The sequence below is a fragment of the Pelobates fuscus genome, chromosome 5 (genome assembly GCF_036172605.1).
Source record: "Pelobates fuscus isolate aPelFus1 chromosome 5, aPelFus1.pri, whole genome shotgun sequence".
Classification (NCBI taxonomy): domain Eukaryota; kingdom Metazoa; phylum Chordata; class Amphibia; order Anura; family Pelobatidae; genus Pelobates; species Pelobates fuscus.
In genome coordinates, this window is record NC_086321.1 from 282080589 (window position 1) to 282098087 (window position 17499).

General features: G+C 41.2%; 1 protein-coding gene across 1 annotated transcript in view; it reads right to left on the reverse strand.

The window, feature by feature from the left end:
- The window catches only part of YJEFN3 (YjeF N-terminal domain containing 3), a 138117-nt gene that overhangs the window by 68708 nt on the left and 51910 nt on the right, over positions 1-17499 (reverse strand). Inside the window, exon 2 of the mRNA XM_063455365.1 lies at positions 12007-12115. Within this exon, the coding sequence (XP_063311435.1) occupies positions 12007-12115 (109 nt within the window). The remainder of the gene's footprint in view (positions 1-12006; positions 12116-17499) is intronic.

A 17499-nucleotide genomic window follows, 5' to 3' on the forward strand; every position in this document is an offset into this window, starting at 1 on the left:
TGTCAGGAGAAATGCATTTGATAGTGTGTATAGTTGTGTTTTTAATTATTCAGGAAGGTAGAGGTACCGACACACCTGGCTGTGAGGTTTGCATTAAGACTACAAAAACAGGTAATCATATTTCCCAGACCCTTATTTGGCATTCACAATATGAGTGTAAAGGATATGTATCTAAGTGTAGATACTTAGGTATAGATTATAGTGTATGCCATTTAGGAGTCGGAGAACCTAAGTGTTTTAATCCAGAGTATCAACCCCGTACAATTTGGTTGACCCTTCGGAATGGAGACTCACAGGGGACCCTGATAAATAAGACAATACTAGAAACCGTACATTCTTCGGGTGTTCTGCTATTTGATGCATGTAAGGCGATATCAAGTGGTAGAAAACCGTGGAATGTATGTGGGGATCTTAAATGGGAAAGAACGTATGGGTCTAATGATAAGTATATTTGCCCCAGTAGTAAGAACAAGTATATAGATCCAAAATGCCCAAATAAAGAGTATAATTATTGCCCATATTGGTCTTGTGTAGGGTGGGCAACTTGGGGACAGACAGCAGATAAGGATATGATTGTTACTAAGTTGCCTACCAAACCATATTTTAAGTCTATGGAATGTAACCTAGTCCAAATACTTATTAATAATCCAGAACAGTTTATAGATAGGTTCGGAAACTTATTTGGGTTCCAGATATATGGGACAGGTTTGGATCCTGGGACAATATTATTTATAGGGATAGAGACCGATACTGTAGAAGCCCAAACTCATCAGGTTTTCCATTCCTTCTACGAGGAGATGAGTGTAGAAAATAAGATCCCCCATAATGCTAAGAACTTGTTTATTGATCTAGCCGAGAGTATTGCTGGTAGTCTTAATGTAACCAACTGCTATGTGTGTGGAGGTACTAATATGGGAGACCAATGGCCCTGGGTAGCAAAGGAGGTAATGTATTCCGGTTCTGAGACAATTGAACAAATAATATCTTCTCAAGCCGATTATCAAATGAGTGTTAGAGGTAAATCTGAGTGGCGACCTCCATTATAGGTTATGTTTGCATAGCAAGGAAAGGAATAATGTTTAATACATCTGTAGGAGAATTGACTTGTCTAGGGCAAAAAGCCTATGATGATGATACAAAGGATACAACTTGGTGGTCAGCTTCAAATGTCTCAGAACCACCTAATCCGTTTGCAAGTTATACAAATTTAAAGGATGTGTGGTTTGACTTATCTGTTACATCTAGTTGGAAGGCCCCAGCAAATTTGTACTGGATCTGTGGTAAGAAAGCCTATTCGGAGTTACCACAGGACTGGGAAGGGGCATGTGTATTAGGTATGCTCAAACCATCCTTCTTCTTGTTGCCTATTGAAACAGGAGAGACTTTGGGAGTTAAGGTATATGATGTGAATCATAGAAAGAAGAGGGGACCCCTAGAGATAGGTACCTGGGAAGATAATGAGTGGCCTCCCCAGCGTATTATAGATTATTATGGGCCAGCTATGTGGGCAGAGAATGGTACTTTTGGATATAGAACCCCAATATATATGCTCAACCGTATTATAAGGTTACAGGCAGTGGTTGGGATAATTACCAATGAGACATCGCAAGCGCTCAATCTCCTAGCGAAACATAATACTAGGATGAGGACAGCCGTCTACCAGAATAGATTAGCCTTGGATTACCTATTGGCAGTAGAGGGGGGTGTATGTGGGAAGTTTAACCTAAGCAATTGTTGTCTTCAAATAGATGATGAAGGGCAAGCAATAGCTGAGCTTACTAGCCATATGGTTAAACTAGCGCATGTGCCTACTCAGGTATGGAAAGGGTATAATCCAAGTAGTTGGTTTGGTAACTGGTATGAGCAGTTTGGAGGACTGAAGGCATTGGTAGGTGGAGTCATGCTAATCTTGATGCTGTGCCTTCTCCTACCATGTCTGATTCCTTTGGTAGTTAGGTCTGTGCAGAGCATTATAGAGAATATAGCAGGCTGCTGCACAGATAATGGCTATATATAGGTATGAGGCTCTAAATCAAGGAGAACTAGTACAGGAAGAGGAATGTTGAGGGATTCATATCTTAGGGAGTCGCAAAGTCTGGTCTGGTTCATGGCAACTTGAGGTGTAAGCAAACTATGGTTAAGTGATGCATCTGGAATTGTGAAATATCAGAAGCATCAAAGGGGGGAATGTGGTGGAATCTCGGTAAAAATAAATTTAGTAGGCCGAGATTGCCACGTGGTATGTGTACGTGCATATACTGATGTATCGGTCGGTTGGTTGCACGTGGCAAAGATACAATCAGTAGTGTACGGAGCATGTGCAAGAATACAGGATATAGTATTCCCCTGGTCGGTGAATCGAATAAAGAATCTCTTCCTTCCTGAATAAACCTGTGTCCATCTCTCTGTGCTCGGCTTCCATCAGTTTCTCCGGTATCAGTATGGTACTCACTGTATGGTCTGCGACTTGAGGTATATCCTCGGGGGCCACGGGATGACCAGGATCTTCCACGTGACGGAAAGAAGGGGAATTGCATCAAGCACCAAGGGGCTTGGGCATTCCACCCGCAGTTTATTGTACCCTTCCTTAGATAAGGGGGTGTGCATTCCAAGTGCACGATACTGGGCAATGTGCTCAGGGGACTCCCACTCCGCCGAACGTAGATGACGAAGGTTATCCGGGTCAAACAGGGGGTTACCCTGTGGATCCCGAAGTCCCAACTCCACCCCCGTCGGGGAAAGGACTGCACCTTGAGACACTGAGGGAGCGCCTAGGGTAGGGATCATGTCCTGGGATTCCTCCACCTCTGAATCCGCCTCCTCATAGGAGGAGTAATCCCTATTGTCTGACCCTACCTCTCGGGCCCATGCCCGTTTCCATTTTCTGGTCGTTTTGTGCGGTATCACGCCATCTGGGACTGCATTGAGCGTGTCAGTCAAGTCAGGCAAGGCCTGATTCATTGAATGAGGGTGGTTTTGCGTGCCATTGGTGCCGTTTTTTCTGACATGACCGTATTAGCAGGTGACCCCTGGGGTATAAACAGGGCTTAGGCCAGGGTCTGGGAAATATAAGAGGACATCGCCCCGATGGCGGATGCAAGGGCCCGTAGGAGGGACCCTGCCATGGTGGAGTCCAACAGAGCCTGGAACTCCTCTGAGGGCATAACGCCCTCCTCCCACCCCTATAGGTGGGTGTAATAATGGGGGTAGTGGAAGGGCCTTTCGGCTTACCGCCTCGTGCCTGCATGGTCAAAGTAATACCCCAAGTTGGGAGAGCAAAGTGAAAACTCAGGGCAGCAGCCTCTATTTTGTGGTAGTGATCTGGCAGAGAAGCTGTACAGAGCACTGTGGATGAAGAATAATACCCACGCTTACAGAGTAATTACTAAACCGTTGTATGGGGTAGCCCTGATACCTAATATCAGTAAAGGGTTGAGTAACCCTGAGCTAAATAGCTTAATAGCTGAAACAGAAAATTTATACCAATAGGGGGTGCACCTGAGAACAGAGGTAGCCACCGTCGTGGGATACTCACAGGAGCTGAAGTCAGACCACTGGTGATTAATCCACTCCTCCGTGCGCTTTTTGACAGAAAGTGCGCCAAAACTGCAGGCTCAGTCTCCCACAATGGCTGCCGGGTGAGTCCCACACGGCAATTAGCCAACCACCGTGTAAATGTGGGAGCAACCAGACGGCAAACCGCAATAGCTCCCCGGCGGCGAGAACAAAACGCTGTCTCCGCCGGGGAGCCCAGCAAGCCGCTGAGTGGGTAGAGACCTCGCACAGCGAGGAGGACGGGAGGGGGGGGGGGCACTGAGGAGAGACAGGTTCCCTGGCTCCCAGGGAGGGAGAGCCGTGACTCAGTCTGCCCAATACCGCAGGGAGAATGTGCACCCAGCCACACAAGGATAAAATAACAGCCCTACACAGTTAGATAAAATTCACAAAATACTTAGCTGGTCTGAGGGAGCAGCAAGAAAGAGGAAGTTCACTGATTGGACCATTACTGTTATAGTATATGCTATCTGTTGATTGGCTGTCCTGTCACTTGGCAGTATATTGTGTTATACGTTTTAAGTTAAAGTTTTTTCTCTCATTCTTGCTGCTGAGGGAAATAAATGGAAAGAGAATGCATAATATGAGCTTCCATGTCATTAATAAAATTAGAATTTCTTATCTACTGCTCTGTTCATAGCTTGCTAGACCCTCCCATATGTAATTAAAATTCAATTTACAGAGCAGGAGATAAAAATTCTAAATAAAGTTGCCTCTGTTTGTTTTCATGCAAACTGTGTCAGTCACAGCTATTGGAGATGTAGGTAGGGCTGCATAAACAGAAAGAAAAGGGATTTAACTCTTAAATGGCAGTGGATTGAGCAGTGAAACTTCATAGACATGATCTATACACCAAAACTGTTTCATTAACCTAAAGTTGTTTTGGTGACTATAGTGTCTATTTGAACCCTGCTGTAAAGGATTAACCGGCTTCAGTAAATCCATAAATATCATAAATACATATCATGAAGCCAATAAAGAAAGGAAATCTATTCACAAACCGGACTTTACATAGGACACAAGGCCATGCGTTTAGACTGGAAGAAAGAAGATTTCGTCTAAGGCAAAGGAAAGGTTTTTTTACTGTAAGAACAATCAGGATGTGGAATTCTCTGCCTGAAGAAGTGGTTTTTATCAGAGTCCATACAGATGTTCAAACAGCTACTAGATGCATACTTGCAAAGACAGAATATTCAAGGATATAATCTTTCAATGTAGGGTAATAACAAGGATAAATCTGACTGCCATTCTGGGGTCAAGAAGGATTTTTTTTTGTCCTAGCTCGTTGCAAAATTGTGCTTCAAACTGGATTTTTTTTTTTTTTTTTTTTTTTTTTGCCTTTTGGATCAACAGCAAAAAACAGGTGTGAGGAAGGCTGAACTTGATGGACGCAAGTCTCTTTTCAGCTATCTAACTATGTAACTATATGATAGTTGTTTTTTTAGATCTAATCATCTTCCAAGTTGAGGAAGGTCACCTTCAAACAAGAAACCTTTGAAAAACGGTAGATCAGAATGGCTCTCTAGATGCCCAGAGTACACATTACTCCAAATGGATAAATAATATTTCCAAGAGCCAATATATCAGGATGAAAAGAAATTGTAGTAGACCTCGAGAATTAAGGGAAGAATTCCATATTTTAACATCTAGATTTGTTCAAAAACACATAAATTATAAAAATCTACAGTTGATTCAAGATGATGTTTTAAGTATGGGTTGAAATTTATTAATTCAGAATACTACTAATGATCATATTACCAAAAGAGATTTTAAAAAAGCACTACCAGTGTTTGTGATTACATATAATAAAACGGCTGCTGAAATTAAAAATGCTATTTTAAAACATTGGCCTATTGTAACACAAGATAAATTAATGCAAATAAATGATGCAGAGAAACCAAAAGTGTTTTTTTTCTTTTTTAATGTAACACTATGATTAAAGGGACACTAGAGGCACCCAAACCACTTCATATTACTTCAGCCTCAATTATATGACACATAAAAAAAGATTGAAAAGTCAGTTTTCATGATTAGGGAAACTCTTAAGATGCCAGAAGAGAAAACATCCTTCGAGTGTCTGAAGACAAAACGCAGCATTTCCTCTTCATGCAGCATTATAAGAGAGACAATATTTACTGGAGGAATAGACCTGAAAAGAGATCACAGCTAAAAAAAAAAAACAAGGTGCCTAGAATTTATTATTTTGTGTTATTCTCTCTTTTATGGAGACTTTGAGTAAAACAGTACAGAAAAGCAGTTAGCGCATATGATAAGATTGTAGAACTACGTTAGGTATAAATACTCCTGATTAAACTGTCTAATTTTTAGTTTATATAACAAGATATATAAACAACATGTCGAAAGGCAGAAGTGAGAATGAGATGGTTGTACAGAAAGACAATTATACGTCTATGTGAGGTAATGATTAAACAGACATGCTTTACACAAACTAAGTTATATCTACAGCATCAAAAGGAAGGTCTGCTAGATAGGCTGGCATGGCCTAGGACATTTGCTATTAAGGGTGAGAACTCTGAGTAGATAAATCAGACTATTTTGTAAAAGAAAACTTAGAGGCACAGGAACACAGGACAAAAGTCTGCTGCCTGAGGTGCCTGCTCATCGCAGTACACTGCCCCCTACGCCCGGGTGGCTAAGTTGGGTGGTAGGACTCTTGGGACACTAATCCTGGGTAGTCACCATTGTAAATACGGAGGATGTCTCCTTTTCCTGCCTAAGCTCTAAAAGGGCCTAGGTAGATCTGCTTCCAGGACTCCTGCTGAGGCGCCACGTGGCAGCAGCCGCAATCCCCATTTTCCTGCTTCAGCATCCTGCATCGCCTGCAAGCTGTTCCAAAATGCGGCACGCTGGCGATCAAAGCTATCCAAAAGGCTGCTGAGAAGTTGCGCCTGTTCGTTGTGGTCTCCAGTAACCATCACGGTGCAGTCTGCTGAAATCTAAGTATATAGAGTTGCGTGCTTTTATGCCCCAACACAGGGGCCCTGTTGTGTTTATCCAGGACAGTAACAATGATCACTGTAATGAGGGAGTCTGATCACTGCATTCACTGTGAGGGAGCCTTATCACTGTATTGATGGAGCCTGATCACTGTATTGATGGAGCCTGATCACTGTATTGAGGGAGCCTGATCACTGTATTGAGGGAGCCTGATCACTGTAACGAGGGAGCCTGAGCAATGTAACGAGGGAGCCTGAGCAATGTAACGAGGGAGCCTGAGCAATGTAACGAGGGAGCCTGAGCAATGTAACGAGGGAGCCTGAGCACAGTAACGAGGGAGCCTGAGCATAGTAACGAGGGAGCCTGAGCATAGTAACGAAGGAGCCTGATCACTGCATTTAGTCTGATGGAGTCTGATCACTGTATTGAGGGAGCCTGATCACTGCAACAAGGGAGCCTGATCACTGCATTTAGTCTGACGGAGCTTGATCATTGCATTCAGACTAAGGGAGCCGGATTACTATATTAATTTATTTCTGGTTCAGGAAGCCTCTGGAACGTAAGGTACAAACCCACCTCAGGAGCGGAATACCCTCAGCCTTTGCTCCCCGAAAAATGGACAACATACCAGAGTTGAACACAACAGTTGTGATTTTCATGTCCCGGACAAGACGCAATGCCACAAAGGGATTGACAAAAGATTTTAAAGCAACTTAGGACAAACTTATGGAGATGCTTGGATCACTGGCGGCGATCTTATACTTTGTGGGCCAGGCATTATCACAGGGCACTCAACTGTACCTGAATGCAGTTACCTACACACACACACACACACACAAACACACCCCGACTGCTACACATGCTGCTACCCACACTGTATAAAGATACACAAGTTTCTACAAATACTCTACACAAACACACATATACGCAGGAAGACTTACACACAGCGCTACACATGCCCACACACTACACATGCATACACAAACACACACACACTCTATATGTGTGTTTATATACAATTTTTATCTTATTTAAACAGTCATGTTTATCTTATTTTTTTATTAGTTTGGAAGGGGAAGGGGATTTGGGAGGGGGCATTTGGGAGTTCTATGCTTACAGGCTCTCTTGAACGTACGTTCCTTGTGGAAATATGTTTTGAAATGGATTAAACATTTAACAGGATTGACCCTCCAACCAACAATGAAAATAGCTCTTATTGGGATATTTCCTTCAACAATACCTGGCTCTGATAGAATGCTTTGTAAGCATTTACTCAAAACTTTGCTAGCTCGGCAATGGATAAGTGGTTTAACCCTAAACACAGCTTAAATTCATGACCTGCTTTTATCAAGTCAACAATTGGAATACATAGAACAATCTAGTGGCTAGTGATCTCTGTTCTGTACCGGGAAACATGATGTACTTGGTACTCACTGCAGTACTTGGAAACTTGACAGTGACCACTGGGGATATATCCTACTCCCCTGATATAATGGGGGATCCATATTATTGGAGTTGTAATCACATTTAGTGGTGAAAGTCCCTTCTGATTTCTTTTTGTCCTTGAGACGTACAGAGAATGTTTTACTATGAGATGGAATTAACGGTTTCGTTTTACTTAATTTTCATCTTTAGAAATATTTCTTCCGATATATCATACGATTTTTAATGCATACACTAAACATTATTTTTTTTTTTTTTCTCAATTTATATTTTTTATTGAGTTAGCATGAATAAAGTACAACTTTTCCGGTTTATATATATAGTTAACAAAAGTAAAGCAGGCGTAAACTATAACAGTGTTTATATGATAAGGATCCGTTTCATACTCTTAACTACTACTGTCGGATGGTACATATTGAGGGGTATCGCTATAGTGCTCTAACTTTGTCTGTAAGTCTTTGATATTCCACTTTAAGAACCGGGCAGTAGTCGAGGTACAACCTGGCCCTGGTTCGTACTTGTCTCTGACTCTGGGCTGGGTGAGACCCTGCTAGGGAATGGGGGTGCGAGATGTAGTCTCTGGATCAACGCCGGGGGGTATTCCCCCCTGGTGGCCTGGTCAGCCTCTGTGCCGTGCTGGTGTCAGTCGCTTTTCCGCCATTTCGGTGTTGCTTGGAGGGTGTGCTTGTCAGATTGTGAGGATGCATGTCTAAGTGTTTGTATAGCTCTTCGGGGTCATCTGCCGATGTCAGTATATGGATCGTGTCACCGATCGTTACTTCCAAGGTCCCTTCGACTCCCCAGCGATATTTTATAGAGCTGTCTCTTAGTTTCTTTGCTACCGGTACTAGTTTACGTTTTTCCACTAGCACAGGGAACGGGATGTCGCCGTATATTGCCACTTTGTTCCCCTCAAAGGTTATGTTCCCCTGTGTTCTGGAGAGGGTCATGATTGCGTTCCTGACCGCTACATCACGCGTTACTGCAATGACATCTCTGGTGGTTCCCTCTGGCGCTGCTGGGGATTTCCTGACTCTGAACGCCGAGGTGATAAGTGGTAGGGTGAACCCCTCTCTGATGCCTAGTGTGTCTATGAGGCATTGTGTGTATTGCAGCAGCTTCTCTGTGGCAATCTCTTCTGGGACTCCCCTGAGGCGTATATTCCTTCGCCTGTGGCGTGTTTCCAGCATTGTCACTGTCCGGTTCAACCTCTGCACCTGCGAGACCAGTCCGTCCATTTGTGACCTGGTTTCCTGCATCTGACTGTCTCTTGCCATTTCTTTTGCCTCTATAACTCTGACTTTGTTATGCACAATCCCCACCTCTGCCTGTACTTCTTGCAGGTCCTTTTTCCATACCTTTCTGAGGTCCAGCAGGAGTCTCTTTATGTCCCCTTTTGTGGCTGGGGCTGAGTCCTCGTCTGACTCAGATGAGTTGGACTCCCTGCCCGACTGTGGTGTGGGGGATTCTTCCTCCTCGGGAGATTCGTCCGACATCTCCTGTTCCGAAGTGACTTCCGGCGCCATCTTTGTTGGCGGTCGCGGCACCGGCCTTTCAAAGGAGAGACGGATATCGGGTAGGCGACGTACCTCCGGGCGCTGAATCTTTTTATTTTTTCTCCCCATATCTTCCCAAGGTGGGGGGTGAGTTTTCTGATCCGTCTCGGTTTTGTTTTGCGGCAGCCGAAGTCCGCTAAAGTTTCGTTAACACGGCGCCTCACACAGAGACGTCCGCTCAGTCTCTCAGTCGGCCACGCCCCCCACACTAAACATTATTATTGTTGGTATTTAATTCATAAAACCCCATAAATGTTATTGTGGGGAAAAAAAAAAAACATTTCACTTTCTTTGTAAGCTAAAAAGCAAAAAGAGAGAGCAGGAAAACTCTAAAGGAGAACCAAAATCTTTTAGCTTGCCCTTCAGTCCCTACTCTGGTGTCAAATGAGGTTTAGCTCACTTATGTCATTATGAAGGTAACCTCTACCATATACCTATCAGACAGGTGCCATGCCTAAGGAGGGTCAGATGCTGAAGTGCCATAATGTTCATATAGTTAATTCTTATATGAAAAGTGAGCCATTTTACTCCAGATCTATAGGAGTAATAGCAGTGGCTGTCATGGATTTTCAGTTTTATATATGGATTTTATATGCATGCATAAAATATTTGGGAATATTTGGGATCATATGATTTCACTATATTAAAAAAGCACAGAGAGTTTAACATGAGCATGTGACATCATGCAAAGATAGTAGATTTGCATTCTAAATAGTGTTTCAAACACACTGAAAAAATAAAAAACAGATATGAGCATGCAAGATATGTGCATATACAAAGTAGCAACTATACAATAAAATACAGATACTGAGAAGACCCAATATTCTGTATCAATGAGACCTCACAGAACATTAAAATATCACCACAGAAGTGTCGGGTGATTCATGATTTTATGAAGGTTGTGGAATTTAATCATATTTTCAATTAATATCCACTTTGCTTTGGAACATCTAACAAGTTGTTATGATTAATAGTTTTCACACGTTTTTCAATTTTTTTGTGAGTCAAGATTTTTTTTGAAGGAGACAGTAATAAAAAAAAAAGTAATAAAAAAGGCAATATTCATGACATATTGTGCACTCAGTAGTCAGATAGCGACTGGTTTATTATCAATTGCATCAATGAATGAACAGCCATAAAGAACACAGTCAAGATTAAACATGAATATTGGTGAGATGTGCAAGGCGTTGGCAGGGTGAGGGGTGCAGAGAGATCTGCATATCAAAATAGATGTCTAAATGAATCACTGTATAAACTAATTTTGTCGTGATTATCCGAGGTACTCAGATGTGTGTATGTCTGTATTCTATCACTGGCACAGAAAACCAGTTCTTCTATGGATCCTAATTCTTCCTTCGTGGTAAGCCATAAAGTGAGTGGGGGGCTAATTTGCTTCCAAAACAAGGGAATCCCTTGTTCAATAAAATTCTAAATCTGAATGGAGAGAGAATACACAGCGGTCTAGGTTTGGAAGTATGGTGAAGTAGTAAGAGCAGGTAGAAATGGCTTTTTATTTTTTTATTTTATTTTTTTTCCTGTGCTGAAAGAGTAACATTTACATCACAGAGACTTAACAGGCATGTATAGTGGGTAAGAATAGTGGACAGCTTACCAACCTTAAGTCTGTCTTGTAATCAGAACTTTTTTTGTTTTAAGAAGAAAAGAACATCAGTTGAACATTATGTATCCGACACTATACAAATTGACATGTTAGGAGCATCATGGGTGTATGCAAGGCTCAGGATAGGAGTTATACATGCATTAAATATCATGGAATAATTCTTATAGTACGAGAGATGTGAAGAGATGTCAACGTAAGTCACTAGCTCTGTAGGCTGTTAAGAATTTATGGTGGGCTCAGTGAACAACGAAGATGTAGCTTGAGAACTGAGGCCTTAACAGCAAGGAATAATAGGCATCACATGTATGGGTGCCTCTAACCAAGGGGGCAGCGGGGGGAGGGGAGAGTTAAGTGCTTGCCAGCGGTAAGATAGTGGACAATTTAGGGCAGTGAGTAGTAAGTAAGGTAAGTAACCACCTGCTGGGTTCGGTCCACTGCAGATCCCTCAGTGGCTCTTGAACACGGGATGAGTATGTTATAACATATGTCAAGTATATAAAAGCGAATTACATCTACGCGTTTCTCCGTAAAGTGACTGCTTCACTCTACGGCGAAACGCATAGACGTCATTCAGAGGGGGCACATGATGAGGATACCTACTTATAGATTATTTTTATTTTTTTCCCTGACCAATCAAAATAAAGTGCGGGAATAACTGAGATGACAGGGCTGCAGTCACATGTCATACATTATTCTTGGAAATACATTGTGGTGTTTTTGTAGTATTCCATACTATGGGTAAAACACACAGGAGGGGAATGTTTAAGTCCACAATCAAGCCAGAGAGGCAAAGTTTGTAATACATTTTAAACTGTATGTTTTGCGCTAAACTTACTTTATATATAAAATATATACTCAAGCTAAACACCATACCTTGGTAACCGCTGTTGCACAGTTATGTCCCAGTATCTCGATTAGCTGCTGTTTGCCAAACCGATAGTCTTCCAGCAATTCCTTCTCCAAAGCATCTGCTTCTTCTTTACTGGGGAGGGAAGGGAAGGGAAGGGAAGGGAAGGGACGGGAAGGGAAGGGAAGAGAAAGAAAGAAAGAAAGAAAGACACATTAATTGGAAAAACTTTAAGGCAGTCATTCAAATTCTCTGCTCAGACTCTTAATGGACTAACATTTAGAATTAACCACAGGTAATGCTTTCATGCTGGCATGAGAGGGGTTAAAGTACTCTGACATCTGTCCCTTAAGAAGAGTAGTGTTAGTAGTAAGGGTAGTGTTAGTAGTAAGGGTAGTGTTAGTAGTAAGGGTAGTGTTAGTAGTAAGGTTGGAGTAGTAGCAAGGGAAGTGGTAGTAGTAAGGGTAGTGTTAGTAGAAAGTGTAGTGGTAGTAGTAAGGGTAGTGGTAGTAGTAAGGTTGGAGTAGTAGCAAGGGAAGTGGTAGTAGTAAGGGTAGTGGTAGTAGTAAGTGTAGTGGTAGTAGAAAGGGTAGTGGTAGTAGTAAGGGTAGTGGTAGTAGTAAGGGTAGTGGTAAGGGTAGTGTTAGTAGTAAGGGTAGTGTTAGTAGTAAGGGTAGTTGTAGTAGTAAGGGAAGTGGTAGTAGTAAGGGAAGTGGTAGTAGTAAGGGTAGTGGTAGTAGTAAGGGTAGTGTTAGTAGAAAGTGTAGTGGTAGTAGTAGGTAGAGTAGTGGCAAGATGAGCAAGTACTTCAATTGCTTGGCAGGGAAAGGCTTGGAAGGGGGCAGATATTGGTCTTCAGCCTTATGGAACCTACTTCTGCTTAATAAAAACAATAGGAGGGGAAAGGGGGGAGGGAGGTGAAGTGGGATGCCTCTTCATATACTGTGGATATTGCAGTCCTGCATTCCAGTTCTGGACTGGCCCACTCACATATTTCCCATTATCTTGGACTGGCCATATATGACGTGGATGGATTTTCAAGTGGTTGCAGATTGAGATGACATTGGTGTCAGTGGAGTCAAGGGAAACAGAGCCCATCACGTAGGTACACACAGGTTTGTTGAAATACTCCCTCATGAGGCACCGGTCATACTGATGGAGATTCCAGGAATATGTGATGTCACATCTGTCAAACCCATATATCTTTTGCGCAGTGTTAGTAGGTCCTTGTACACAGAGAACTGTTAAGGTCTAGGTTTAAATAAAGCCATTCATCTGTATTTTTCCCCCAAGCCAAAAGTTGTCAGCCATCTCCATGCTGCATGGTACGGGAGAATATTGCCTTTGGACATTGCTGAAGGATGATGGTGTTTGTCACACTACAACCAGATGTCCAGCGTTGTGAGCCAGACATCTTCAGCATAAATCATTTCAGTGGGTTTTTATTCCACCTTAGAAAATCAATTTAAAAGTGATCTCTTGAAGAGATTTAAGGCAGATATACATGTTTCATATAACAAACATATGATAATCAAATTAAATAAATAAAGCTGGGAGCAGGCATATTGTTTATCTAGAAGACGATGTAGTTTATGAAACAGTAACGTAAAAGCAATTGTATTTTGTGTAATTATCTTTTTTCATGTTTTATCTAAAATGTTGCATCTTTGTGATATTGGCAACTTCACATCTTGATTACACAGGTTAAAACTTGAAAATGTTGGAGCCTGCTTTGTTCAAGGTTGGTTGAGCGGTAAATGTGCAAAATTAGATGCCACAATTTACTTCACAAAACTACACATTTAGCAAAGAGACCCAAAAAAAGCAACACTAATAAAAACATTTAAAAATAGAATTTCCCTTAAAAGACTTTTGAAATCTGTTGGCTCCCTCTTGTGGTAAAAACAGAAGCTGGCATGGAAAACATTTACAGTGTAATAGGGTGAATATATGCAGAAAATAGGGTGATGGCATAATTTTGCTACCCCCTAGGGTCAAAGCAAGTAAATCTATGCTCAGCCTGCTACCCCTTGGGTCACTGCAGGAATTATGGTGATTGCATGATCTTGCTACCCCTAGGGTCACAGCAAGTTAGAACCCTCGGGGTTTCTTCAGGGGGATCATCTTTGTGCAGGGCTGTATGCTTCCCAAGGAAGATCGGCTGAACTCCCTTGAGGAAGAAATAACAACCTTCAGGTAAGCCAAAAAGAAAAATTCTCTAGTCTTAAAATGAATAAGTCTGATCTAGGGATAGGACAGGAACAAAAAGAATGTGGGTGGGAGGTGTAGGAGGGGTTACTATAACTATATCCAAGAAGAATAAAATCTAGATAATAATGGTATCTTACATTTCCTCAAACCCCATATAATATGGGAAAATCCCTGAAAGAAAATATATATATCTCAATAAAATGTAATTATATCGGGTATACCCTCCACCTCTCTCCTCCATAAGACCTCGCTCTCTATATGTTGTTTCTCTTTCTTTTTTTCTTTTATATTGGCATTTTTGTACGTTTATGTCATTTATGTTAATTAAGTATGCTTAAAAATCGTAATACTCTAGAACTATAAAGCTGTACCTTTATAACATTTAATAAAGAATGAAGATATATAAAAAAAAAAAAAATAAGGTTCCTGTCTAATTAGAGATAGGGAGGTGCCACCCATTGTTGTGCTGCCATGGATATGGCCAGGAAATATGAACACACACACACACATACATACTTTGTTTTTAGAAAATGTATATACTCAACAATCTGTATATGTTTTATTCTTTGCTTTTAAATGTTTATTTATTTAGATTCACAAGGAACATTTATTATTTGTTTAACCAGTATACCAAGGTGCTGGGACAGGACTGTTTTTCAGTATCAAATGTTGGAAACGTGAAGACACTTGGCCACATTTTTATTTTACAGGACCAGGACCTATACAGGAAACTTTGCAAATACTGGTGCTATGAACTCTATATATAATGCCTAAGCTAACATCACTGGTTGGATAGTTATTTGAAGGGCTGTTAAAGGATAATATTTTGTACAAAACTATCATTAGCAGGAATCAACATGGTTTTATGACAGGTCTTGCCAAACTAACTTATTTCCATTCTATGAAGAAGTTAGTAGACATTTAGATCAGGGTGATCCAGTAGATGTGATCTACTTGGATTTTGCTAAGGCATTAGATATAGTTCCAAACAAAAAGTTTACTAGTAAAACTGAAATCAGTTGGTTTAACAAAATATTATGTTCTTGGATAGAACGCTGGCTTGAAGATAGAGTGTAGAGAGTAGTTGTAAATGGAACATTTTCCAATACAAAAGTAAGTAAGTGGTGTGCCTCAGGGTTCTGTCCTGCGATTTTTGTTTTTGTTTTGATTTTTAAATATGTTTGTAAATGATCTTGAAGTGAGCAATGAAAGTAATTTGTCTGGTTTTGCAGATGACCCAAAACTAGATAAAATAATAGAGTCTAAAATTAAATAACTTTCTACAGAGGGATTTTGATACATTGGGGGTCAGGGCCGGCAAGTGGCAGATGATATTCAACCTAGATAAATGCAAAGTCATGCATTTTGGAATAAGGAACATACAAGTAACTTTACATTAAATGGGGTAGCGTTATTGATAACATTAAATGAAAAGACTTGGGAACAAGTATAGATCACAAACTAGGTAACAGTATGTAATGCTGATCTGCCATTCCAAAAGCTAGTATGGCGCTTTTGTGTATAAAAAAAAAATTACTTTTAATTCATGTGTTCCAGATATTCTTATGCTTCTTTACAAATCAATGGCAAGATTTAATGTGGAATTTTGGACACCTGTTTTAAAGAAGGATATTGCAGAACTAGAATAAGTCCAGAGACAAGCTACAAAGCTAGTAAGGGGGATGGAAAACTTTAATTATGAAAAAAGGTTAGAAAAACTAGGATGGTTGTCTTAAGAAGAAGAAAAATAAGGCACCTCAGAAAAGATATGATAGCACTATGCAAATTTATACAGGGTCAGTACAAACCACTATGTGCTAACCTGTTCAGTAGCAGGAATAAGCAGCAGTCAAGAGGTTACCCATTGTGAATGGAAGAAATGCGTTTTCACTTACAGCAAAGGAAAGGGTTCTCTACAGTAAGAACAATGAAACATGGGGAATTCTCCTCCTAATAAGGTTGGGTTATAAGATTATATAGTTAAATGTTTAAAAAAAAAAAAAAGGCTAGTTTATGACTGATGTGTACTATAGTCATTACTGCTGCCCAAGATTAGTGGGCATTTAAGCACAGGGCTTAATGTTGTATGTTTAATTTTTTTTTTACAAAGGCTTGGATGCTTTTTTGCATAAATAGAATATTTAATGATATAATAGATATAAACAGGTTGTCAGGGCTGGCCTTAGGCCTTTAGCCACCCTGTGCGAAAAATCTTGACAGCGCCCCCCCTCCATCCATGTATAGTGTGTGTGTGTGTGTGTGTGTGTAGGGGTTTAGTGTTTATATAGGGGGCAGTCATATACACAGCATTACACACAGGCAGACAGTCACACACAGTTACATTCATACACGCAGACAGTCACACAGACACACGCACACAGTTGCAGTCACACACAGGCAGACATACACACACAGTTACAGTAACACACAAAGGCAGTTTGCAAATAACCTGTTCTGTGGCAAGTATCCTGTTTTGTCTCATATTGCCTAAAGTCTGTTTTCCCTCGAGTTTCATAATATGTCTAAAAACACTAATAAAGTACCTGAAGACAACCCTGGCATAAGTCTCCTACCTGACCTGCACAAGATCATGACACACTCACACACACACACACACAGGCAGACACTCACACGCAGTCAAACACAGGCAGACAGTTAAAGTCACACACACAGGGAGACAGTCACACACAAAGTCACACACACAGGCAGACACTCACACACAGTTACAGTCAGGGCTGCTATCAGAAATGTTGGGCTCCTGACAAAGCCCTCCCCCCCGGCCCGCCCACACCCTACCTAGTCCGCTGACAATGATGCAGGAATGAATGTGGTGTGTATAGTGGAAGTGAATTAGAATGTGTGTAATGGATGTAGTGTTTGTGTGTATTAGATACTGTTTGCAGTGAATGCAGAGTGTGTGTTTGTGTAGCGGATGCAGTGTGTATAGTGAACGCAGAGTGTGTTTAAGTAGTGGATGTAGTGTGTGTACAGTGATGTAGTGTGTGTTTGTGTGTACTAGATGCAATGTGTTTAGTGGATGTAGTGTGTGTATTAGACGCAGTGTCTCTGTATAGTGAATGCAGACTGTTTCAATGTTTGGTGGATGTAGTGTGTGTACTGTGAATACAGGATGTTTCTGTAGTGGATGTTGTGTGTATAGTAAATGCAGAGTGTATGTTAGTGTAGTGAATGCAGAGTGTTTGTCAGTGTAGCGAATGCAGAGTGTGTGTCAGTGTGTAGTGAATGTAGTGTGTGTTAGTGCAGTGAATGCAGAGGTATTAGTGTGTAGTGAATGCAGAGTGTTAATG